The sequence below is a fragment of the Marmota flaviventris genome, chromosome 1 (assembly GCF_047511675.1).
Source record: "Marmota flaviventris isolate mMarFla1 chromosome 1, mMarFla1.hap1, whole genome shotgun sequence".
Classification (NCBI taxonomy): Eukaryota; Metazoa; Chordata; class Mammalia; order Rodentia; family Sciuridae; genus Marmota; species Marmota flaviventris.
In genome coordinates, this window is record NC_092498.1 from 156,656,565 (window position 1) to 156,677,384 (window position 20,820).

Here is a 20,820-nt window from a genome sequence, read left to right on the forward strand (position 1 = left end):
GTGAGTATTAGTTCTCCTAATGTCCAGGCACATTTAAACTTCAACCTAGCAGGTTTTCCAGAAACCAAATAAAGATTAGGATTGAGTTGCTCTGGGTCAGCACAGGGAGATTATCCTCCACAGTGCCAGGTTCTCTGAAGCATGGACACCTCACACAATATGGTTCACACAGAGAATGTTGGTAACATGTAGACATTCAGTCCAGCTTTGTTCAATTTATTCAATTTCCCATTGATGTCTTCTTGTACAGCATGGTTCACTGAGTTTTCCTGGGTCTTTAGTCCCCTATGGACTGAGATTGTTTCTCTGTACTTTATTTTTAATGACCTTTGCTCAGGTGTATGCAGAATGCCCCTCTGGTTTCCTCAGGATTAGATGAGGGTCATGGTTTTGGGGAGGAAACCCACAAACTCAAATGCCCTTTTTGTCAAGAAGGCATCCCATAACTCATTGTAGGTGAAGTTGACCTTGATCACTTAGGTCAGGAGGTATCTGCTATGGCCTACTGTCAATATCCAACAGGTGAGTATCCTTAATTCAGAAATCAAAGTCCAAAGTGCTCTGAAGTCTGAAACTTTTTGAGTGTCATGTCAGCTCTCAAGATGTTCAGGATTTTGGAGCATTCAAGTTTCATATTTCCAGATTAAGAATGCCAAACCAGTGAAGTCTTTGCATATGTTTCCAAAATCTGAAATACTTATGGTCCCAAGAATTTTGAATAAGAGATCCTCATCCTGTATTGCTCCCTTGGTTCCTGAGAAGCAGATCACTATGTCTTGTCCACACTCAGGTGAGGAGAATTATGTTCTACCTCCAGAAGGGAGAAGGTCCAAAAACATGCGGGTCTTTGTTTAAACCAGCATAGTTAAGAAATATTTAGGGGAAGACACTTTGAGCTTATACAAATGCCTTGTGTCTCTTTAAGATTTCACCCAATAAAGTTAGCATCCATCAGTGGATTCTGCCTGTAGTGGCTATTACTGGGGTATTCTCATAGGGGGCTTTTTATTTGGGAGGGGTACCAGGGATTGAGCTCAGGGGTGCTCTACCTCTGAGCTATGTCCCCAGCTTTCCCCATCCTTTTTAGAAAAGTTTTCCCTAAGTTGCTGAGGCTGGCTTTGAATTTGTGATCCTTCTGCTTCAGTCTCCTGAGTCTCTGGGTTTACAGGTGTGTGCCACCATGCCTGGATCTTATGGGGACCATTTATTTCCATCATTCCTCCTCATTTTCCTTTTGGTAGAATTCTACATTAATTGAAACTATGGAACATATAAGGAAGGTTTGTTCCTACTTCCATATTTATTTATATGTTCACTCATAAGGGGCTCATGGAGATTTACTTCATTATTTAGGTTAAAATCTAATATTAATATTTATCACTCAGATTGTTACAGCTTCCTTTTTATGTGCCCCTATCCTTTATTTGTTTTTTTAAAAGTATTTCCTGGGGCTGGGGTTGTCCTCTGCACCACATAAAAAATAAATAAAATAAAGGCATTGTGTCCAACTACAACTCAAAAAAAAAAAAGTATTTCCTTACTTGATGCTGGAACTCATCTTGGTTTTTCCCTTACCCCAGCCCTAGAATCAGATATTTCTCCAGAAACCTGGATCCTGTAATTGGAGAACAGGATAAACTGAACCTGGGCTATTGAGTGGGCTCATTACTTCTAGGTCTCTCAGTGGGAAGTGCTAGGACATCTAAGGACATGCCACCCACACTAGCATACATATCTACATTTATCTCCAGGTCTGTCTGCACATGTATGTAACTACACACACATTCATGCTGAGCTCTTGACTTTGATACAGCCCCACAGGTCTATTAGGTCTCCCTGCTTCTTTATAATGACTCTCTATGAAAGGCAAACAAGGCTTCGGCCATCCACCACTTATTCAAATATTTGTTGCACTCTGATGGACCTGGATTCAGAACTGTTTCCCACCCGCTATGAGAAACCAAGTTACCACCTAGACCACTGTATCTCTACAGGGTTATCTTTAACTTTACAGTTGGAACACTTCTCCAAACTCCTTTAGTTGGCTTCTATCTGCCTTCTCCCCCCTGAGTTGTTATCCAGTTTGTCACAGTGCACAGTCCTTCCTGGGGCTCCTGATATCCTGCTGGGTTGGCTGGTTGTTTTTAATGTACATACATTGAAGTTTATTCTGTGTATGGGGGTCTAGAGGTTTAGCAATGCATGGTCATGAACACCCCTTCCCCAGGATCACACAGAGCAGCTGTGTGCCCTGACATTGGGTGCCTTGGATGCAGACTCAGGTGTGAATACTTGGATATCTGACACTCATAACAGCTGCTATCTCTGAAAACATGTTTACCTTTGGCCTTGGGGGACCAAAGGCTCAATGCTGGTCAAGTGGGTGTGCCTGTGTTCACTGGGTGTCTCACAGCATCTTCCTCATGATTTGCCAGTCAGGGCCGGGATCTGCAGCTGTGCCTATGGGACCTGGCAGAGGGCAGGAACACCATCATGGACTCTGTGCACCTGGAAAGTGTGGGCTTCTGCAGGAGCTCCATCCTGGCTGAGGGGCAGTTGCACTGGATGCTTGCTGTGCCAGGGAAGGACAGTGATGAGGTAGGGACTCTTTAGGCTCCTTGTTCCATGAGCCTCTGGCTCTGGGCTTCTCTTTTTTTTTTTTTTTTAAATATTTATTTAGTTTTTTTTTTTGGCGGACACAACATCTTTGTTTGTATGTGGTGCTGAGGATCGAACCCGGGCCGCACGCATGCCAGGCGAGCACGCTACCGCTTGAGCACTTCCCCAGCCCCTCTGGGCTTCTCTTAACAAATATACTCATCCTCCATACCTGGTAAGGGGGCACACTGCTGCCTGAAAGACTCTGTGGAGCTGATGGCTGCAAGTCTAGGGACTAACAACTTCACTGTAGTTCCAGTGACCTCAAGCTAGTGCATGGCTGGCTCCACCTAGTTCTGGTCACCTGTGAAGTGGTCTTGGACCCATACTTGCCCTGTGGCCTACTTGAGTCCCCTTACCCTTATCCTTTACTGCAACCAGAGGGATCTTCTTGAGTCATCCTCCCAGGGCACTTAAGAATCAGAAAGGAGCCCAGAGAGAGGGACCCGTATCTCAGAGGCCTTGTTACCCAGTAGCCTTGTTACTTTGTTACCCATGGAGAAGAGTGGCTTAGAATGGCTAAATGTTCAGGCCCAAGGCCCCTAGGGGCAGTTGCGGGAGAAACCACTCACATCCTCAGGGATCTTAGACTAAAGTAGAAGGAATGCTGGAAAAGGTGGTGGACAAGAGACCAAGGCCCTGGTGAAGTCAGAAGTAGGGCATTAGAGCAGCAATCATAATTGCAGGGCTACAGGTAAATAGGAAGATGGGGTTCATTGGGAGCAGGGAGGTCATGGTCAGATTGTTCTTAGGCCAGAGTGACCAGAGGCATTGGTTATGTGGGAATGATCAGCTGAATAGTGTTATTCAAGCCCCCAGGATCAGAGAAAGCAGAGTCCACCAAGGGAAGGGGTGCCCATGACATGAGGAAGGGCAGAGAGCAAGAAGCCAGGGTGGAGGGTAGTATAAAGGAGGAAGGTAGGGCTATAGGCCCAGCTTCCGAGGGAGATGAAGGGAAAGTGTAGATCATTTGGCCTGGTAAGTGTGCAGCACAATTGCTCCAGGGCCCAGAGGGTAAGTGAGGAAAAGAAGGGGACTTTTGTCTATCACCCTGTCTTCCTGTGGGCCTGTGGTCCTTTAGGGCCTATAGTGCTGGGCAGGGCGGCTCCTGCTGATGCTGGCAGATCAAGCCCCATGTAGTCAGTTAGACTTGGCCCTCACCCAAGAAAATTCATTTTGTCTTCAAGTAGATCCAGTTCATAAATAATGAGATAGCAACAGGCATTTATTTGTTCATGATTGCATTTAAATTACCAATTAGGAGCTACATACACTTTTCTTGCCAATTTGCCAAAAACCTGTTAAAAGTTTTATTAATGTGAGAAGGAGGGGCATGCTTCCCCCTGGACAGTGGAAACAGTCAGTGCCAGCTCCTTCTGAGCCACACACTCACATAATGCCATCCTGATGTGTGTGAGAGCTCTTTTTCAGAGTGGTACTGTTGGCCATCCTCTGTGTCCATCTCAGCCACCCCTAAGCCACTGGCCAGCACAAAGTCAGCCTGCCATCTTTCTCCCTGGAGGCTATATATCCCTGCACGGTTTTAACCAGCTTTCTGGCTCCTGGTTCTCCCAGTACAGGTGGTATTTTTCAGGAGCAACGGTCTGGGGACCATGCACATCCTGGAGAAATGGTTTGTTTTCCACATTCCCACCTGGAATCTGCCTGGACTAGCCCCTTGAAAAGTATTGCTGGCCTGTGCCCAGACAATTCCTGGGGAGCGTGCTCCTGCCCTGCTTGGCCATCTGGGTGGCCACACTTGCCCCAACTCAACATTTTTCCTTCTGAAAACAAAAGTTGCAGTTGGGTGCCAGATGGAAAGTTCTTGGTTTCTGTAGGAGGCTCTGAACACAGGGCAGGAACTCCTCCTCCAACCTCATAGAGGCCTGGGCTGGGGTACCCAGACCAGGTAGATGTAGGCCTGCTTTATGTGCTCAGGCCCTGAGCTCTCTGCTCTCTTGCACACAAGTTATGGTACCACCACTCCTCCATCCTCTCTCCCACAGTTTTCAGCTCAGGCTCTCAGGACTGCCTTGATTTTCACCTTCTCCTTTCCCCTTGACAGAGGATAGACTTGCTATATGACTCATACCTTTCCTCTGGCCTACTTGAGTACCCTTTACTGCAACCAGAGGGGTCTTCTTGAGCCTGCAGATGGGAACAGATCCTCCTTTAACAACATGTGGATGTGGGCTGTGCAAATTTCTGCCTCCTTCAGCACCCCCGACCTGGTACATGCAAGTTTTGTGGCAGCTGCTCCTTCCCACTATATTTGGGTTACAGTTCTAGCCCTTGCCTACTGGCTGTTCTCTACAAGCCACACCCTGTACCTATAGCTCCTCACACAGTGACTGGCTGATTCTGCAAAAAAAAAGCTGAGGCTGAGCCACTATGGGGACCTTGATGAGAGCACCCTGCCCAGAGAGCACCACAGCTCAGCCTGCCATTGGTGAATGCATTGGCAGAACTCTAGCCGAAGACCCAGGCTGCTCAGTACTCTTCCCTGCCCAGAGACTACCCTGGACATGGCCCCACCCCAGCACATTCATGGTAGAACTAGAATTCAGACTTAGGGACCCAGGCCCCTTGTCCTGGATGGGTTGGTGAAAGCAGCACAGCTCTCACTTGCATGGGCACTGAACCTTCAGACATTGTCCTCCAACCCAGCCTGGGAGGCTGAATCAGTAGGTATAAGTTCTGTCCAGTTGACACCCCAACCTCTCTGGACCTTAGATTTCTCATGTGCAAACCAGAAGATACTTGTGTTGGCTGGCCTTTGTTTCCAGGGTGGCTGAATATCAGTGTGATTGCTAATTTATTGATAGAGATACACTCTCACTCTAGGGAAGTTCAGGGCCAGCAGAGACCCCCTAATTTGCAGAGTGATGGCAGAAGGCACAGGTAGGCACAGGTAGGCCTGACTTGCTAAAGAACTACTTGACAACAAACACAAGGCAGGAGGAACATTTGGCCAGCCCTGCGCTACATTGTGTCTTGAGGGAACCCCCTACTCCTCTGAGTTCAGAGGAGTGCTGCCCTGTCCCCCTGAGGAAGCTCAAATATGCAGGGACACAGGACAACTAGGGACCTGATTCTGGCCATTGATGCTCCAGAGCCCAAGTCTTATTATTGTGGCTTTGGCTGTCCTCTAGGGAGAGAGTTGGGTAGGGCCTATCCTGTCTGGTCAGATAGGCAGTCCACTCAGGTTGACAGGCCAGCACATGAGACTGGACTATATTGGCCACAAGGTATGTCTCCAAGCCCAGTTTTAGGAGGGCCTGGCATCTGCGCAGGCTGGTACAGGGGGACTAGAAAGCCAGGATCCAAATGGACTTTCCCTAGGCACTGCACATCATGCTTGTTTTGTAGGCTGCTGGTGGGTCCCAGGTCCTATGCAAGTCATTGTACTACTTGATGTGTCTGAGTTGGTTCTAAGTGTTTCTTGTATAAAATCTATGCCAAGAAAGAAAGACAAACAGGAGGGAGAATGGCCAAGGTAAGTCAGGGCCAACTGAGTTAGGTCTGTTCTGCCTAGATGGCAGAATCAGGAGAGCCAGAGGCAGCCATCAGTCGGTGATGGGCTGGTCACTCAGGAATGATGCAAGCATTTGTTTCACAATAGCCCTGGCAGCACCCAAGCCCACGAGCCTGTGCAGCCTAATTAGGAGACTCAGCTTCCAGGTCCCCGTGGGGAGGGGGGCAGACAGAAACTCGCAGCAGCCTTGGTTAATCGCCTTAAAAGTCTCTTGTTTGTATAGCACAAACTCAATTTGGCATAGGCCCAAATCAACTTGTTTTTTTACTGTCAGGTTCAGATTCTGGAGATGCCATCCAAGACGTCAGTGTGCACCCTGAAGCCGGAGGCAGATGCCAAGCCAGGCATGCCCATGTGCCTGAGGCTGTGGCAGGTAAGGCAAATGTTCACCAGCCACACCCTGCTGCCACACCCGCCAGACTGTGAGTCATGCCCCATTCAGGATTTGATTTGTTGTCAAACCAATTGGACAGTATTCCCTTTAGAGAACATGTGTACCTGCTACCACAGCCCCAGTGTCCCTGGCCAGACCTGTGCTCCTACCCTTACACCCCCACACTCCCAGTTGCTGCTGATTCTAATTCCAAAGGGCTCCTGCAAATTTCTCAGAGAGCCCTGGCTTTGGTGCTTATCCTCTGCAGGCCCAGTTGGGCTCACCCTTCAGGGTAACCTCCTGCTGGTGATGGTAAGGAGGGGACAGAAGTGTCAGCTGCCTCCCAATGGGGATTCAAACCCTTCTCCTTGGCACCTTGGTCCCAGGCTTTGCTGAAGCCAAAAGAGAAAATACTGACTAACTTTGGCAACCCCTCATGGCCCTCATTATGCTTGGAATTAATTCTTGTGCTTCTCTTAGAGGTAGGAGTGGGCTTCTTAACACTTTGACTGCAGCCCCCTGGGAATTTCTGACCCACAGCCATTTCTTCTCAGTTTTATTTTCTAGTTAGAGTTAGGAGGCCTCTCCTGATGTTGTTAGCAGAAACTGGGGCCCTAGTTTTCAGTGGGGCCTGGGATGGGTCCTCCCCCAGGCAGCCTTTCTGGAGGTGAAGCCTCTTTCCTAGTGATCCGCCCAGGTCAGCACTGGCCCAGTGTTTCCCCTCCTGGGGTCACTGGTATCTACAGTAGCAGAGTAGATGTGTTCATTCTAATGTGTTCATTTGCAGAGAACCCCAGAAACTTCTTTGACATTGCAGAACCCATGGTGGGCAGATTACTGAGCAACACCTATCTCAGGAACAATTGATAAACCTCAGGTCATCTTCCTAGTCCTGGGTGCTAAGAACAACCCTGTCCATGGTCAGGGAGAAGCAATTCCTGCCTTGTGCCTGCTGCTTCTTTGAACTCAGAAATTTCTAAGTGTTAGATGAGATGGGCCTCTGTAGTTTGGAAGTATCTAATTACCACACAGGAACCACTGGGGTAGGCACTCCCAGAGACCCTGTCCCAGGTATTTCTGTCCACCCACATGAGCAGAAAGATTGCTGGCCTATCTTGCATCTGGTGCCATCTGCAGTTTCTTGACTGAGAAGGTCAAAGTTGGAATTCAAGATTTTCAAAAAGCTGATCCTGGGTGTTCCCTCTGCTGCTGGAGCCTCTTGGAGAGAAGCCCCTAGGGAATTTGAGGAGGTGGGGGCTTCTGAGAGGTTCATAAGTCTCATGAAATGATGAAGTAAAGGGCCTCATGCTGTCACTTTTGCAACCATGCCCTAGGTATTAAATAGAGCCTAGGTCATTGCACTTAATGTGTCCACACAGGGTTCCTTTGTAGGCTCATTGGTACTTTCCTGGAAGGATAAACACCCCCTCACTCCACACACACACCCCTAAATGCCACAGGCAGTGACCATGATGCTCGTAGGACCTGGGGGGCAGGTCACCTGCAGCTGTACTTCTATTCCACTCCCTGAGAAATGTGGGTCATTGCACAATCATCCAAAAATTCCAACAGAAAAATGTGTAGAAAGGGATGTACAAACTTGTTAAGGTAATTAATATAGTTGACAGAAGGACAAATCACGGTTTTGCTGGTGATATGGATCTAACATTAAGTATTCAGCTGAAAAAAGTAACTTGGAATGTTCCTCTTTTTCTACCCAAACCTAAAGATCTGGGTTATAAACTTGTTAACCTTAGTGTGGCAGAGTGACTAGACTGGATATTTTTTTCCTGAAACATTGAGGTCTATTATTTTGTTTCTCAAAGCAACTGACCTACATTGTTTATTATTGCATAAAAGGTCAGGATCCAAATCAGGCTAGAGGCAGTATCATTGGCACCAACCTCAGAGCAAGGACTTCCCAGTTCCCTACTCTCTGGCCCACTCCAGCTGGACCCACCTGAGTTGGGAAACAGAGAGTTAGGGGCTCCCCATGGGACTCTGGCCTGCTATAATCCCTAGGTCACATAGGGACAGGACTACAGAGTGAATTCTTAGCTCCAGATCTTAGTTGGGGATGAGGGGAGGAGCCAGAGATAAGTAGATCAGAAGACTACAGCCTCTTATCCCTGAAGGGGCCCAGCAGCACCAAGGGTGTGGCCACCAGGGGTTCCCCTACCATGATAGCCTATCTGATCCATGGTGTCTGATACTGGGAGGCTATAGAAACCTGGGGCATAGCAGAGAGCTAGATGGCCAGGTGCTGGACTAGTAGTAGTGGCTGGGAGGGACCAAAACTATAGGGCAACTCCCTCCAGACCAGGCTGGTTCTTCATTTGTCATGGAACCATGACAGGTGGATTATCATACCCAGCCTCTGAATTAAGTTGTGCTTAGCCCTCAGGGGCCACAGCCTTCACTCGGAGACTGGCCAGAACCAATGTCAGCGATAAAGATAAACCCTTGGACCAGTTTCAGCTCATAAGACACAGAAGGAGAGTATCCTATGAAGGAGGGAGAGTGGGAGGCTTGGCTAAGGCTCTAAAATTGGGAGTAGATGCCACCATAAAGCACTACCCTAGGAGAGTAGATCCAAGTGACCCTATGCAAGTTCTTTAGAATGGCTTCTGGGGCAGTATACATTACCTCAGCTGTTAGCAGGGGCTGGTGTGTGTTCTTGGTTGGGTGTAGAGCTCCAGGCTTCTCCCACCTGGTTCTGACACTGACCTGGATACAGACAAAGCTGTTGGCCCAGGGAAGCACATCTGGTAAAGGCTTGATGGCCTACACAGACTTGTAGTACAGAGAGTGTTTCTACTTTGGCGCACTCTATGTCCATATCTGCGAGAGGAATGACATGAGTCTGCACAAATAATTTCCAAGCAAGTGATCTGAAAAGCACCAGTATGAAACTCTTCCCTGTGATGAAACTACAGGAACAGCACAGCAGCACCTCTAGGGCCTCTGCCCGGTGGAGACAGGGCCAGCACATGGGGATCTGTGCATCCAGAGACCCTAGGCAGACCTGCCTCTCAGGATTGAGCTCAAGGGCACAGGGTGGGCTTGGCAGGGGAGTAGGACGTGAATCTAGATGATGCCTAAAGGGAATTGCTCAGGAAGACACAGAGCTGCCAGTACCTCCTTCTAGAATCCTCCTTTCTTCCTGTTTTTTGTTTGTTTGTTTGTTTGTTTGTTTGTGTGTGTGTGTGTGTGAATTTGAATTACCATCAGGATGCAGTCTGTATACAAGCCATTTCTGGGGACATATGGAGGTTGCCTCTAGACCAGCTCTGGCCTTGGCAGGTTCGCCATATCTACCTACAAGCCTGGGGTGATTTTGCCCTTCCTGTTCCTGCTATAGCCCTGCAGCCATCCCTCCAGTGGACCCAGGCTTAGCTTCTCCAGTTCCCATAAAACATATCCGCAGCCTTAGCTTCTCACCCCCAGCATTTTTTTTTCCCTTTGAGATAGTCTTGCTCTATTGCCTACACTGATCTTGAACTCCTAGACTCAAGTTATCCTCCTACCTAAAGCTCTGAAGTAGTTGTGACTACAGCATGCTCCACTGTGCCTGTCTCTTATGATACTAATGAGAGCTATGGTCTTTGTAATGTTTGAGGATGTAGTGTCCACTCCAGTAACCCAGGCCTCCTTGCCCAACCATCCAAGTTTTCTTTTGGTTAACTGCTTTTAGCTAGGACTGATGGCTGCATCCCCCAGGGTGACTTGGAATCCTGCAGTGCTCTTCTTCTGTAGTTGTTTCAGAGGCTAAATAAACGAGGCATCCGCCCAGGGCGCAGAGCCCTCTGACCCTCATCCTCATTCATCATGATAGCAAGGACTGCTAGAGCCTGCTCACACCAGACTTCCAGGGGCGGGGGCTTCCGCAGCCACGTTGACAAAGCACAGAAAGTTCGTTTTTCATTGAGATGGAGTTTGCAATCTTCGTGGCTGGTGGTTATAGACAGGTGACCAATCCTAGCAAGGGGGTCCTTGATCCTCTGGCCTGAGAAGTGGAGGCAGTTAGATAGGTCCCCATCAGTCTCAAGGCATTGGCAAATGCCCAGATGTGCCCCTTTGGGCAAGATGAAATGCTGGCAGCTGGTAAGAAGCAGCATGGCCCTGTGAGGCCTTAGGGGCTTGGCTGGTATACTCAGGGATTTGCCCTCCAGCCCCTCAGGTGCTTAGCAATGGCCCTGCTAAGACCTATATTGGTTGTAGTAGTCACCAAGGTACTCAGGTATACAAGGTATACAGGAGAACACAAAGGAGTGCAAAGCCTCAGGAGTATCATGAGAGCATAGGAAACTACTCCCAGGCTGGTCTACCCCACCTCTGGGCCCAGCATGAGAGGTAACCTGTCTCTGGAGCCCTGTCTTCCTGTAACTCACTGAAGGTAGGGGACTTCAGGGAGCTGACCACTCTGTTGTTCCCTGCAGGCTAACACTGACCCCCGCCCTCTCCTTCTGGTCGGCTATGAGGACGGATCAGTGGCCCTGTGGGACATCTCAGAGCGGAAGGTGTGCAGCCGCATTGCCTGCCATGGGGAGCCAGTCATGGGCCTTGACTTCGACTCCCAGAAGACCAGAGGCATCTCAGGCTCTGCAGGGAAGGCGCTGGCTGTCTGGAGCCTGGATGGGCAGCAGGCCCTACAGGTCAGTGTGCCGGCCCTGGACCTCATTTATCCTGCTCTGCACTAACAGTCTGATAGGCTGAAACAATATTTAGGCATGAAGAGGAGCTGCTGCAGATCCCTAGCTAATTAATCACTTGGAGGTAGTGCAGGAGGGCCTGTCCGCTGCTGGCACAGGGGAAAGGGGTGTGGGCGTGGGCCAGCCGTTCACATGGTTTGGGTTTCTCCTAGATCTCAAGTTAACAGCCGTCACGTCTTGTCCATCTACAGAAAGGCACGTAGAGTCAGGCAGAACCAACCCCTTTGTGAAAACTCAGAGGAATTTTGTCAGTAAGGAATTGATTAATCAAAAAAAAAAAAAAAAATCAAAAACCAAACTCTGGAATGCTCCACAGAACCATGGCCCCAATGGTGGTCTATAACCTAACTCTAGGGAGGTTGTTGCTCATGGGTAGCAGGAAACAGGCTATGAGGCCTCAGATCTGAGTGGGGGTTGCTGGAAATCTCCTCATGATGTCTCATAGGCTGTTCCAGTTGGTGTGGCTTGAGGATTGCCTGTTGTCCAAGCTTGGACCAATGGCCACAGTGCCCAGCACAGGGTGGCCTGGCTTGTGTGCTTTCCCCCATTTGGGATGGGAGAGTTTGGGTTAAGGTGGGGGTATATGAGACATGCTCAGACCTTTCTCTGGTGCAGGTCTTCTGAGGAGCCACAGGCCATAGGCCCTGCCTTGGCCTGGGTACATACTGGTTCTGGGGGTGGGCAAAGAACTCCATTCACCAGGAGCCTCAGAAGACAAACTTGGCCTCCACCAACAAGTAGAAACTTTGGAAACAGCCCTGTGAAAAAGGTCTGATGTGGAGGGGTGCCAAATGGGAGTTGTGTTGTCCCTCAGGGTGACTGGTAGCAGAAGCCATAGCAGGCCCAGCTCTCAGCCCCATTGGGGCTTTTGGACCCACAACACCAAAGACAGGATCCATGCCTGCCCTCATCTGTGGTGTGTGGTATTCCAGGCTTCCCACACACTACAGGAGTGTACAAAGAGGACATTGCCAAGACCCTTCCTAAGACAGGGAGGCCTATCTCAACAACCTCAGCATTTCCCAGCCTAGACCCTGTTGCCAGGGGGAAGGAGCTCACCTTTGGCCCATCGGACTCATCCCTGAGTAGACAGACACTGGCACAGAACTGAGGCACATAGACCAGGGGTGGACCCTGAGTAAAAGTAGGGGTGCAGATGGTGCTGAACAGCATTCAGGCCCCCGTGGTACCACCAAACCTGGAATGCAACTAGGGGCATCATCATAAAGACTTATGGAAAAGGGACCAAGTAAGGATAGCAAGGGCAGAGGTCATTGGGTGGGGAAAGAGTATTGTATAAGGAGACTGACATGGAACAAAGCTAAAAGGACAAGATAGCAGCAGCCTAAGGACAGGTACTAAAGTCAAGCAGGGGAAGACCTTGGACTGCCCCATTGGAAGAATGGAGTTTGGAGCCAGAGTGAGGGGCTAGCAGAAGCACCCATAAGGTTGTGCCCACTGCCTTGGTATAAGGCTGGCCTAGCATCCCTGCTAAGCAATATCTGAACAGAGCCCTGCAGGATCATGCCCAATTAGACCCCAGTACAGAAGTGTGAGAGATGGCAGTATGGGGCCTATAGGTAAGGCAGGCACATGTCATACTCAGAGTATAGGTTCATACCCCCTGGGTACCACCTTTTTTCTGGGGGACCAGCCTGTGACAGGTGCACAGTGAACTCCCCAGAGTAAGCTATTCTATTTGTCCCTCTGTTAGTCCATCAGTGTCCCAGAGAGGCCCTCAGAGGCACTGCTGTGAGGGCAGAGCTTCTCATGCCTCACCCAGAAAGAAGTATCTCCAAGGTCTCAGAATCATGGACCTGGGTTGTGATCAGGTATGAAAGCCATAATGCTAAAGGTCATTTGTACAAATTTGAAGGCTGAGCCACTCTGGGTGCTGGATCTGCATGTTCTGAGCTGCTACCAGGTAGGCATGGGGGCAGGGAAGTTCTCCTCATACCTTTCCCTCCTTTTCCTCAAACCTGATGGGGAGACTCATCAGTGCCACCCCTTATGGGTTCCGGTGTTCATCCCCCAGCGATTTAACCCTCATCAGCCTGACTTTGTAAAGAGCTGAAGACCAGGCAGCTTCTCCAAGATCTCTGTGGATCCCCACCTAGGCTTCCCTGTACCCGGTACTCTGTGAAGGGGTTGTTCTGGCCCAGATCTGCTTGGTCTGTCTTGGCATGTTTGGGAAACAGCTGCTCGAACTTAAGATTTAAATTTATGGGGTACGTTCCAGTCCAGAGATGAACTTTTACTCTACTAATGAATTGAAAAGTTAAAGCAGAAGGGGGAAGCAGGAATTAATGAATTGAAAAGTTAAAGCAGAAGGGAAACCAGGAATTAAAGTGATTGGGGTGATGGTAGGCCCTGGGCAGGTCTGGCTCAGCCTCCCACATCAAAGGAAGAGCAGAGTTCCCCAACCCCCCCGCCCCCACTGAGCACCAACTGCTCCTGCTGCTGAAAGAGGTCCTGGGAGGGGAGGGAATAGCCCCATGGAGAGGGTAAAGGCAGATATTCCATGCTTTACCTGATGGCATGTCCAGTGCAGGTCCCATAGACCCTGAAAATTTTAGTTTCCGTAAGCACCAGACTTCCGGGGAGGAAGCATTCTTGGGTGTTTTAAGGATGCAAGCCATCTGAGAGCTGCCTTGATAACCTGGAAGTAAGTGAGGTGATTCATGCCCTCAGCATCCAAAAGCATTCTCACCTATGCGATGGTGCTGTATAACATGGCTGCTTGCCTTGGCCCAAGACCTACATGCCACAGATGTGCCTTTCTTATGTCCTTCTGTTAAAACCTCTAATGAGCCCAAATCAATCTCTCCCAGGCCGGCGCTGGGAGCAGACATGGATGAGGAAACCTCAGAACACGGGTAATCAGAACCAGATGGCAGCCATGCTGTGCATTCCTGGCACCTGAGGTCATGTGCTATAAGAGCCACTTGTGGCCCCAGATCCTTTCTAGAAGGCCCTGCCCCAGGCCATGGCCTGGTCAGGGGCTGCTGTGGTGACCAAGAGACTCCTTGCTCAGGATGATACCCAGGGCTTGCCTTGGAGACATTTGGTGACACTAGAGCTGTGGGCCTGCCTTACCCAAGTGGCTTTCCCATGAGCCATCAGGTTTGGGCTTGGCTGTCGTCGAAAACAGGTGGTATGCAGGCCCTGCTCCTTCCTCCCATACTTGGGGCAGGGCCCACAGCCTTGAAGCAGGGACTGATTTACAGCTAGTAGTATTTTTAGTATTTTTAAGTCTTTAAGTAATAATCAGGCTTCTCAACCCCAGTCAGCCCTGGGCTGTGCTGTCTCCATACTATACTCAGTGAACATTCTGGCTGCACCACAGTGGTAGCTGCTCCCCTTCCTCTCCTTGGCTCTGCCAGGAGCTTCCCTTTAAATGGCAGTAGCAGAGCTACCTATGACAGCCAGGAATGAGACTGCAGGGTCCAGGGCCAGCTACCCGTGCATCCAGAGTTTCTGTGCCTATTGTAACAGGAGACAAGGATGAGGGCACAGACCTCTGGCCAGTGTTTTTGCATTCCCTTGGAGCCAGGTCCTCTTCATCCTTGGGAACACAACCCCCAGGACAGGTGCTGACCTTTTTCCGCTTTAGGTCTCTGCACAGACTTCTTGTCTCCCTCATTGCCTACCAGGAACTCTGTCCTCTTACCAGGCTCTCTGCCTTGATGTCATTACCCATTTCTAGGAGTGGCTATGGTAGGTGTAGAGTCACTTCTCTCTCTGAGAACGGTGACTGCTCAGCTAGTTGCTCAGTACAGCCAAGTCCCTTGGCAGAAGCTGGATATTTTAGCCCCTCACAGGTGAAATCATTGGTATGGAAGCATGAGAAAGCTAGTGTTAGGCTGCCCACTGCCCTGCCTGTGAAGACCACAGTCCAGGGCTCTGTTGAACCCTTCTGCTTGACCTGGAGCAACAGGGGACATATTTAAAAGCAGCACTTTTCTCCCAGAAAAACTTCACACAGTTGGGAAATTTGTAGAAAGAGGAAATAGCAAGGAAGTGACCTTGAGTCCCTGAGTAAGTGTTCCTAGCCAGGCTCACTGCTTGTTATCCAGAGATCCTCTCTTTACCAGGGGAGAGTTCACAGGAGAGAAAAGAACAAGATGATATCAAGTCAGTCTTTTGTCCTGGTTCCTAGCTTCCCACTGGGCCAACAGTGTTCTGGTCCTTGGAAGTCAAGGAAAGGACTTCTGTGTCTGCAGACATAGGCAAGTACATCCCACAAACACCTACACTGCCTCATGGTCCTGTCCAGCATGGGCCATCAGCTGGGTCATGGTAATGCTCCTGAAGGCAGCTTGTATGTAGAGCCAAGTGGGGATAAAGGGGCCGTGTAGAGGGGAGGGTACAGCCCAGCAGCTGGGCACTTTGCACACTGAGGACCCATCTGGGCTTATGGTTATAGAGTTGAAAACCTGTTCAGTCGCTTGTATGCAAGCATAAGCAGGAAGCACACAGGTTCCCTAAAGCTAGAGTTCTATCTATAGGACTTTGTCTGTAGGAATTTTTCTATAGGATTAAAAATCTTCAAGGTATTTTCCTAATGATGAGATCAACAGAAGGCAAGTGAAGTGTCCTGGACACAGGGATAATGCTGGCTGAGATAGACAGCCAGAGAAGGGTGAGCCCATGAGGGGTGGTGGACACTGGGGACATTGGCAGATCCATGAATAGATGGACTCAGGCACTGGAGAGATGACTGAAAGAGAGGAGGTTGGGCTGATAGGGTCCTTGGCCATGAGATAACAGAACAAGTGACAAGGCGATTGGAGGATAAGCAGTTGAGGTGCTGGTTGTATGTAGAACCCAGAACTTGCCTCATGTGTGGGCAATGACATACCAGACTAGGCTGGATTAACAAGGAGGCTGTGTTTGCAGCAAGTTATTGAGAGTTTTTCATCAGGTGAGATTCCTTCTTGTGGGGGAAGTATCTGAATCATGAATAGGTGCTGGATTTTACCCAATGTGTTTACTACATCTCTAAGACTGATAGGGCTTTTTTCCCAGAATCGTAATTTAGTGAGTTTTGTTGTTCAAAACTTTTGTTTGTTTGTTTTTTAATAGCAACCAAATAAAGTCAAGTGTGGTGGAACACATTTGTAGTCCCAGCTTCTCAGGAAGCTGAGGCAAGAAGATTTCTTGAACCTAGGAATTTGAGACCATCCTATTCTATGCAATATAATAAGAAGTCCTAAAATAACCTAATATTTAGCGTGTTGTCTTCTCACTCTGCTGTGCTCAGCTGGAGATGTTCAGGGCCTTGGATTGGCCAGTACCTGCTCTCTTTCCCTCACCTAATGCTGTGAATGGTATAGAAGGACAAGAAGCCCTAAAATTTGGGAGGCAAGCAACTCCTCTTTAGTCTGATTGATGACTAGCTCTGGGCAGGAAGAATCTGCTTCATTGTTGTTTTATTTTGTTTGCAGTGCTGGGGGTGGAGCCCAGGGCTTCATTTGTGGTTGGCAAGTGCTCTACCTCTGAGCTATACCCCAGACTGAAATCTGCTTGAATGGCCATGGTCAATCTGGTTCTGATTACCACTATGGCAGGTATTTTCTCTGTAGAGATGGTTCAATTTTTCTTTCTTTCTTTCTTTCTTTTGTAGTGCTAGGAGTTGAACCCAGGGTCTTGTGAATGGGAGGCAAGCACTCTACCAACTGATCTATATCCTCAGCCAAAATGGTTCAATTTTTGTAGATTTATTTTGGCTTTCTGATTTTAAGGGAAGTTTGCATTTTTCTAGGTATGTGTCTATAGGACCAAAAATCTTCAAGGTATTTTCCTAATGACCATTTTATAGTTGTTTGTAATGAATATGTACATTTTTGCCATATTCACAGTACTGTGCCTTTTTATTTTTGATTAATCATCTCTCTCCCCGTCTGTGTCTGTCTCTGTCTGTCTCTGTCTCTGTCTCTGTCTCTCTCTCTCTCTCTCTCTCTCTCTCTCTCTCTCACACACACACACACACACACACACACACACACACAGGATTAAACTCAGGGTTGCTTGATATTTTTAAGTTTCTGAGGCTGGCCTCAAACTTGGAATCCTCCTGCCTCAGCCTCCTGAGTCACTGACATTACAATCTTTGTTGATCTTGAAAGTCTGCATTTTTTTTTTATTCATTATTTCTGTTTTTATTTGTCTCTTTCTTTTTTCTGTATTCTCTGGGTTTGCCCTGTCACTCTAAATTAAATTGGGTATGTAACTCATCAGTTCACAGTCTTCGTTTACCTGTGTATTCCCACTGGATGACCCTCTAGCTGCATCCTATATCATGAGATGTCATCATCTTCATCATCCCTCACTTGTAGACAAACCTGTTTTTATTTGTTTTCTGGCTGCTGAGCTGATTAGAGGGTTTTTACGTTCCAAATGTTTTGTTTGATTCACCCCCCAACTCCAGTTATCTTTTAGTTTTCAAATTCTAACTTAATTACATTGTGGTCAGAGAACAAGGTCTGAATGATATCAGTTCTTTGAAATTCGAAGGGCCCGTCCAGTTTGCATAAGTATTCCATATGTGCTTAAAAAGAAAGTTCCTTGTGCTGTTAGACACACAGCTGCACATGTAAACACTGGATCAGGCACAAAGGCCTGGCTGTGGGCAAGGTTGAGGGACCCTGAAGGTAGACCTCATGCTGTGCCCATCTTGTTACTTTTCCCTGAGTTCCTGTCCATTTTTGTTCTGTGCATTTGGAAGCTACCTTAGGAACGCGCAAGTTTAAAATGATAATCTTCCTGGTTAATTGGTCCTGTTTTTAGTCACCCTCATTATTTCCAGAAAGGACTTTTGCCCAAAAGCCTATTTGTATGTACTAATTAGTATGGCTCAGGCTGAGTTTCTTTTGGTTACCACTTCCCTTTATCAATTTTGGAGTTTTTGATCCTTTTCCCTTTATTCTTCCTGGCCCTTCAGATACAGATGTGCCTTACTGAGCTGAGTGACTGCCTTTTGAACTGTGAAGTTGCCCAGGACATTCTTCCATTTCAGACCCTCCTCCCCATAAGCCAAGAAAGCCATCCTTTGTTGGGGCTTGTTGGTAGCCAGTGCTGGTGGCCTCTGGGTTTGTGCGCTTGGGTATGGATGGTGCCCAGAGATGATGCTCTGGAAAGTTGGCCATTGGGCCCATATTTCAGCATTCTGCTTCTGCTAGGCTGTTGAAAAGTCATCTCCCAGCCCAGTAACCTTCCACTATCGGCCTGTCCCACAGATTTTGACATATTGTATCTTTGTTTTAATCTAGTTCCAAGTATTTTCTCTTTTTCCCTTGAGATTTCTTCTTTGATCCATAGGTTCCTTAGAAGTATATTAGTTAATTTCCAAATATTTGTTGATTTTATAGATATTTTTAATCTAGTTTAATTCTGTTGTCAGTGAATGTATCCTGTACAATTTCAATGTTTAGAAATTTATGGAAGCTATTTTTTGGTCCAGCACATGGTGTGTCTTGGGGAGTAGACCACATGTTTTTAGAAAGGACGGGTGTTCTGCAGTTGTTGGGTGGAGTCTTCTGTCAGCATGGGTTAGGTCACTCCAGGCAGTCTGTAGTTCAAGTCTTCAGCATCCTTACCGATTTTTTTTTTTTTTGTCTATTTTTCTACCAATTCCTGAAGGAGAGGTCTTAAAATCTCTGATTGTGATTACGAACATGCCTTTTTCTCCCTTCAGTTCTGCTAGTTTTGCTTCATGATCATTAAAGCTTTTGTTAGGGATATAAGCACTTCAGATTATTACCTCTTCCCTTGACCCTTTGTTCATTATGAAATGTCCTTTTGTGTGTATGCATGTTGCTGAGGATTGAACCCAGGCCTTCGTATATGCTAGGTAAGCGATCTATTCTGAGCTATATCACTAGGCCTAAAATGTCCTTCTTTATTGCTTATGATATTCTATGTCTTAAAGTCACCTTAACATCAGTTTTCTTAGGTTTTTTCCTTGCAACTTTTTCCATGCTTCTATTTTCAACCTATTTTGATCTCTTCATATTTTATTTATTTGTTTTGGTACTGGGGATTGAACCAAGGGGTGCTTTATCACTACATCCCCAGCCCTTTTTATTTTTTAATTTGAAATAGTCTCCCTAAGTTTCTGAGGCTGGCCTTAAACTTGCAATCCTTGTGCCTCAGTCACTGAGATTACAGGCATGCATCATCATGCCCAACTTGATCTCTTCTTTTTTGGGGGTAGGGTGGGGTACTGGGGATTGAACTCAGGGGCACTCAACCACTGAGCCCCTCCCCAGCCCTATTTTGAGGGTTAAAATTAGAGACAGAGTCTCACTGAGTTGCTTAGTTCTTCACTTTTGCTGAAGCTGGCTTTGAACTCATGAACCTCCTATCTCAGCCTCCCAAGCCAGTGGGCTTACAGGCCTGCGCCACCACACCCAACTGATCTCTCCATATTTAAAAAAAAATCTTTTGTAGACAGTATGTACTTGTTAATTCTTGCATTTTGATTGTTTCTGACAATCTATGCCTTCTAATAGGAGCATTCAATGTATTTGCATTTAATATAGCTATTGAAACATCTGGAAGTAAGTCCATCTTTTATATTTGTTTTCTACTTCTTACTTCTGTTTTTGATCCTTCTTGTGTGCTTTTCCTGCCTTTTTTAATGTTAATCAAATAGAGTTGTGCATCATGGGCTACATTCTGAGAAATACATTGTTGAACATTTTCATCATTGTTTGAACATTGTAGGGTATGCTTTGACAAACCTAGATGGTACAGCCTACCTGTACCTGTATAACCTAGTCTCCATGGCATGTGTCTTCATAATATGTTGGTCAGTCCATCATTGGCCAAAAGATCATCAGGTGGCATATGACTACATTTTATTTTTAGTATTTAGCTTCATTTTCTGTCTTGGCATCTTAGCTATATCTCTTGTATTTTTTTTCCTGTGTGATTACCCATGAGTTAAAAATATTCATCCTTATCAAAGTCTGTGTAGACAGTGTTGTCCACATCTCACCTCACAAATGTAATAATCATATATTAGTACCATTCCATATATCCACTCCCCAGTCCTTACTGCTGCTATTGCTATATATTTGACTGCTGCACATATCAGAAAGTCCACTTCACAATATTAGTTTTAAGTCATCTGTAGTTTAAGAAAACAAGAAATTTTAAAATATATTTACTCACTTATTTTGTAGTGCTCCTCCTATAAAATTAAATTCCTTTAACTGGAAGAACAGCCAAGAAATGTAGTGTAGTTCTGCTGGCAAAAAAATTTCCCTAGTTTTTTGTTTTGTTTTGTTATTGCAGTACTGGGTCTGGGTATTGAACTCTGGACCACCTACCACTGGGCCCTTTTGTTAATTTTTTATTTTATACAAGGTCTTGCTAAATTGCTGAGGCTGGCCTCAAACTTGGTAATCCTCCTGCCTCAGCCTCCTGAGTCACTAGGATTACAGGCATGTACTACCATGCCCATCTCTGGTTCACTGTTTCTAATAAGAAATGCTGATATCTTCTTTTCATTGCCAAGTATACAATGTGTCTGATAT

General features: G+C 47.2%; 1 protein-coding gene across 1 annotated transcript in view; it reads left to right on the forward strand.

Moving 5' to 3' along the window:
- Positions 1-20,820, forward strand: part of Gnb1l (G protein subunit beta 1 like) — a 70,383-nt gene that overhangs the window by 40,633 nt on the left and 8,930 nt on the right. The window contains exons 4-6 of the mRNA XM_027924323.3: positions 2,436-2,598; positions 6,468-6,566; positions 11,006-11,221. Of these exons, the coding sequence (XP_027780124.1) occupies positions 2,436-2,598; positions 6,468-6,566; positions 11,006-11,221 (478 nt within the window). The remainder of the gene's footprint in view (positions 1-2,435; positions 2,599-6,467; positions 6,567-11,005; positions 11,222-20,820) is intronic.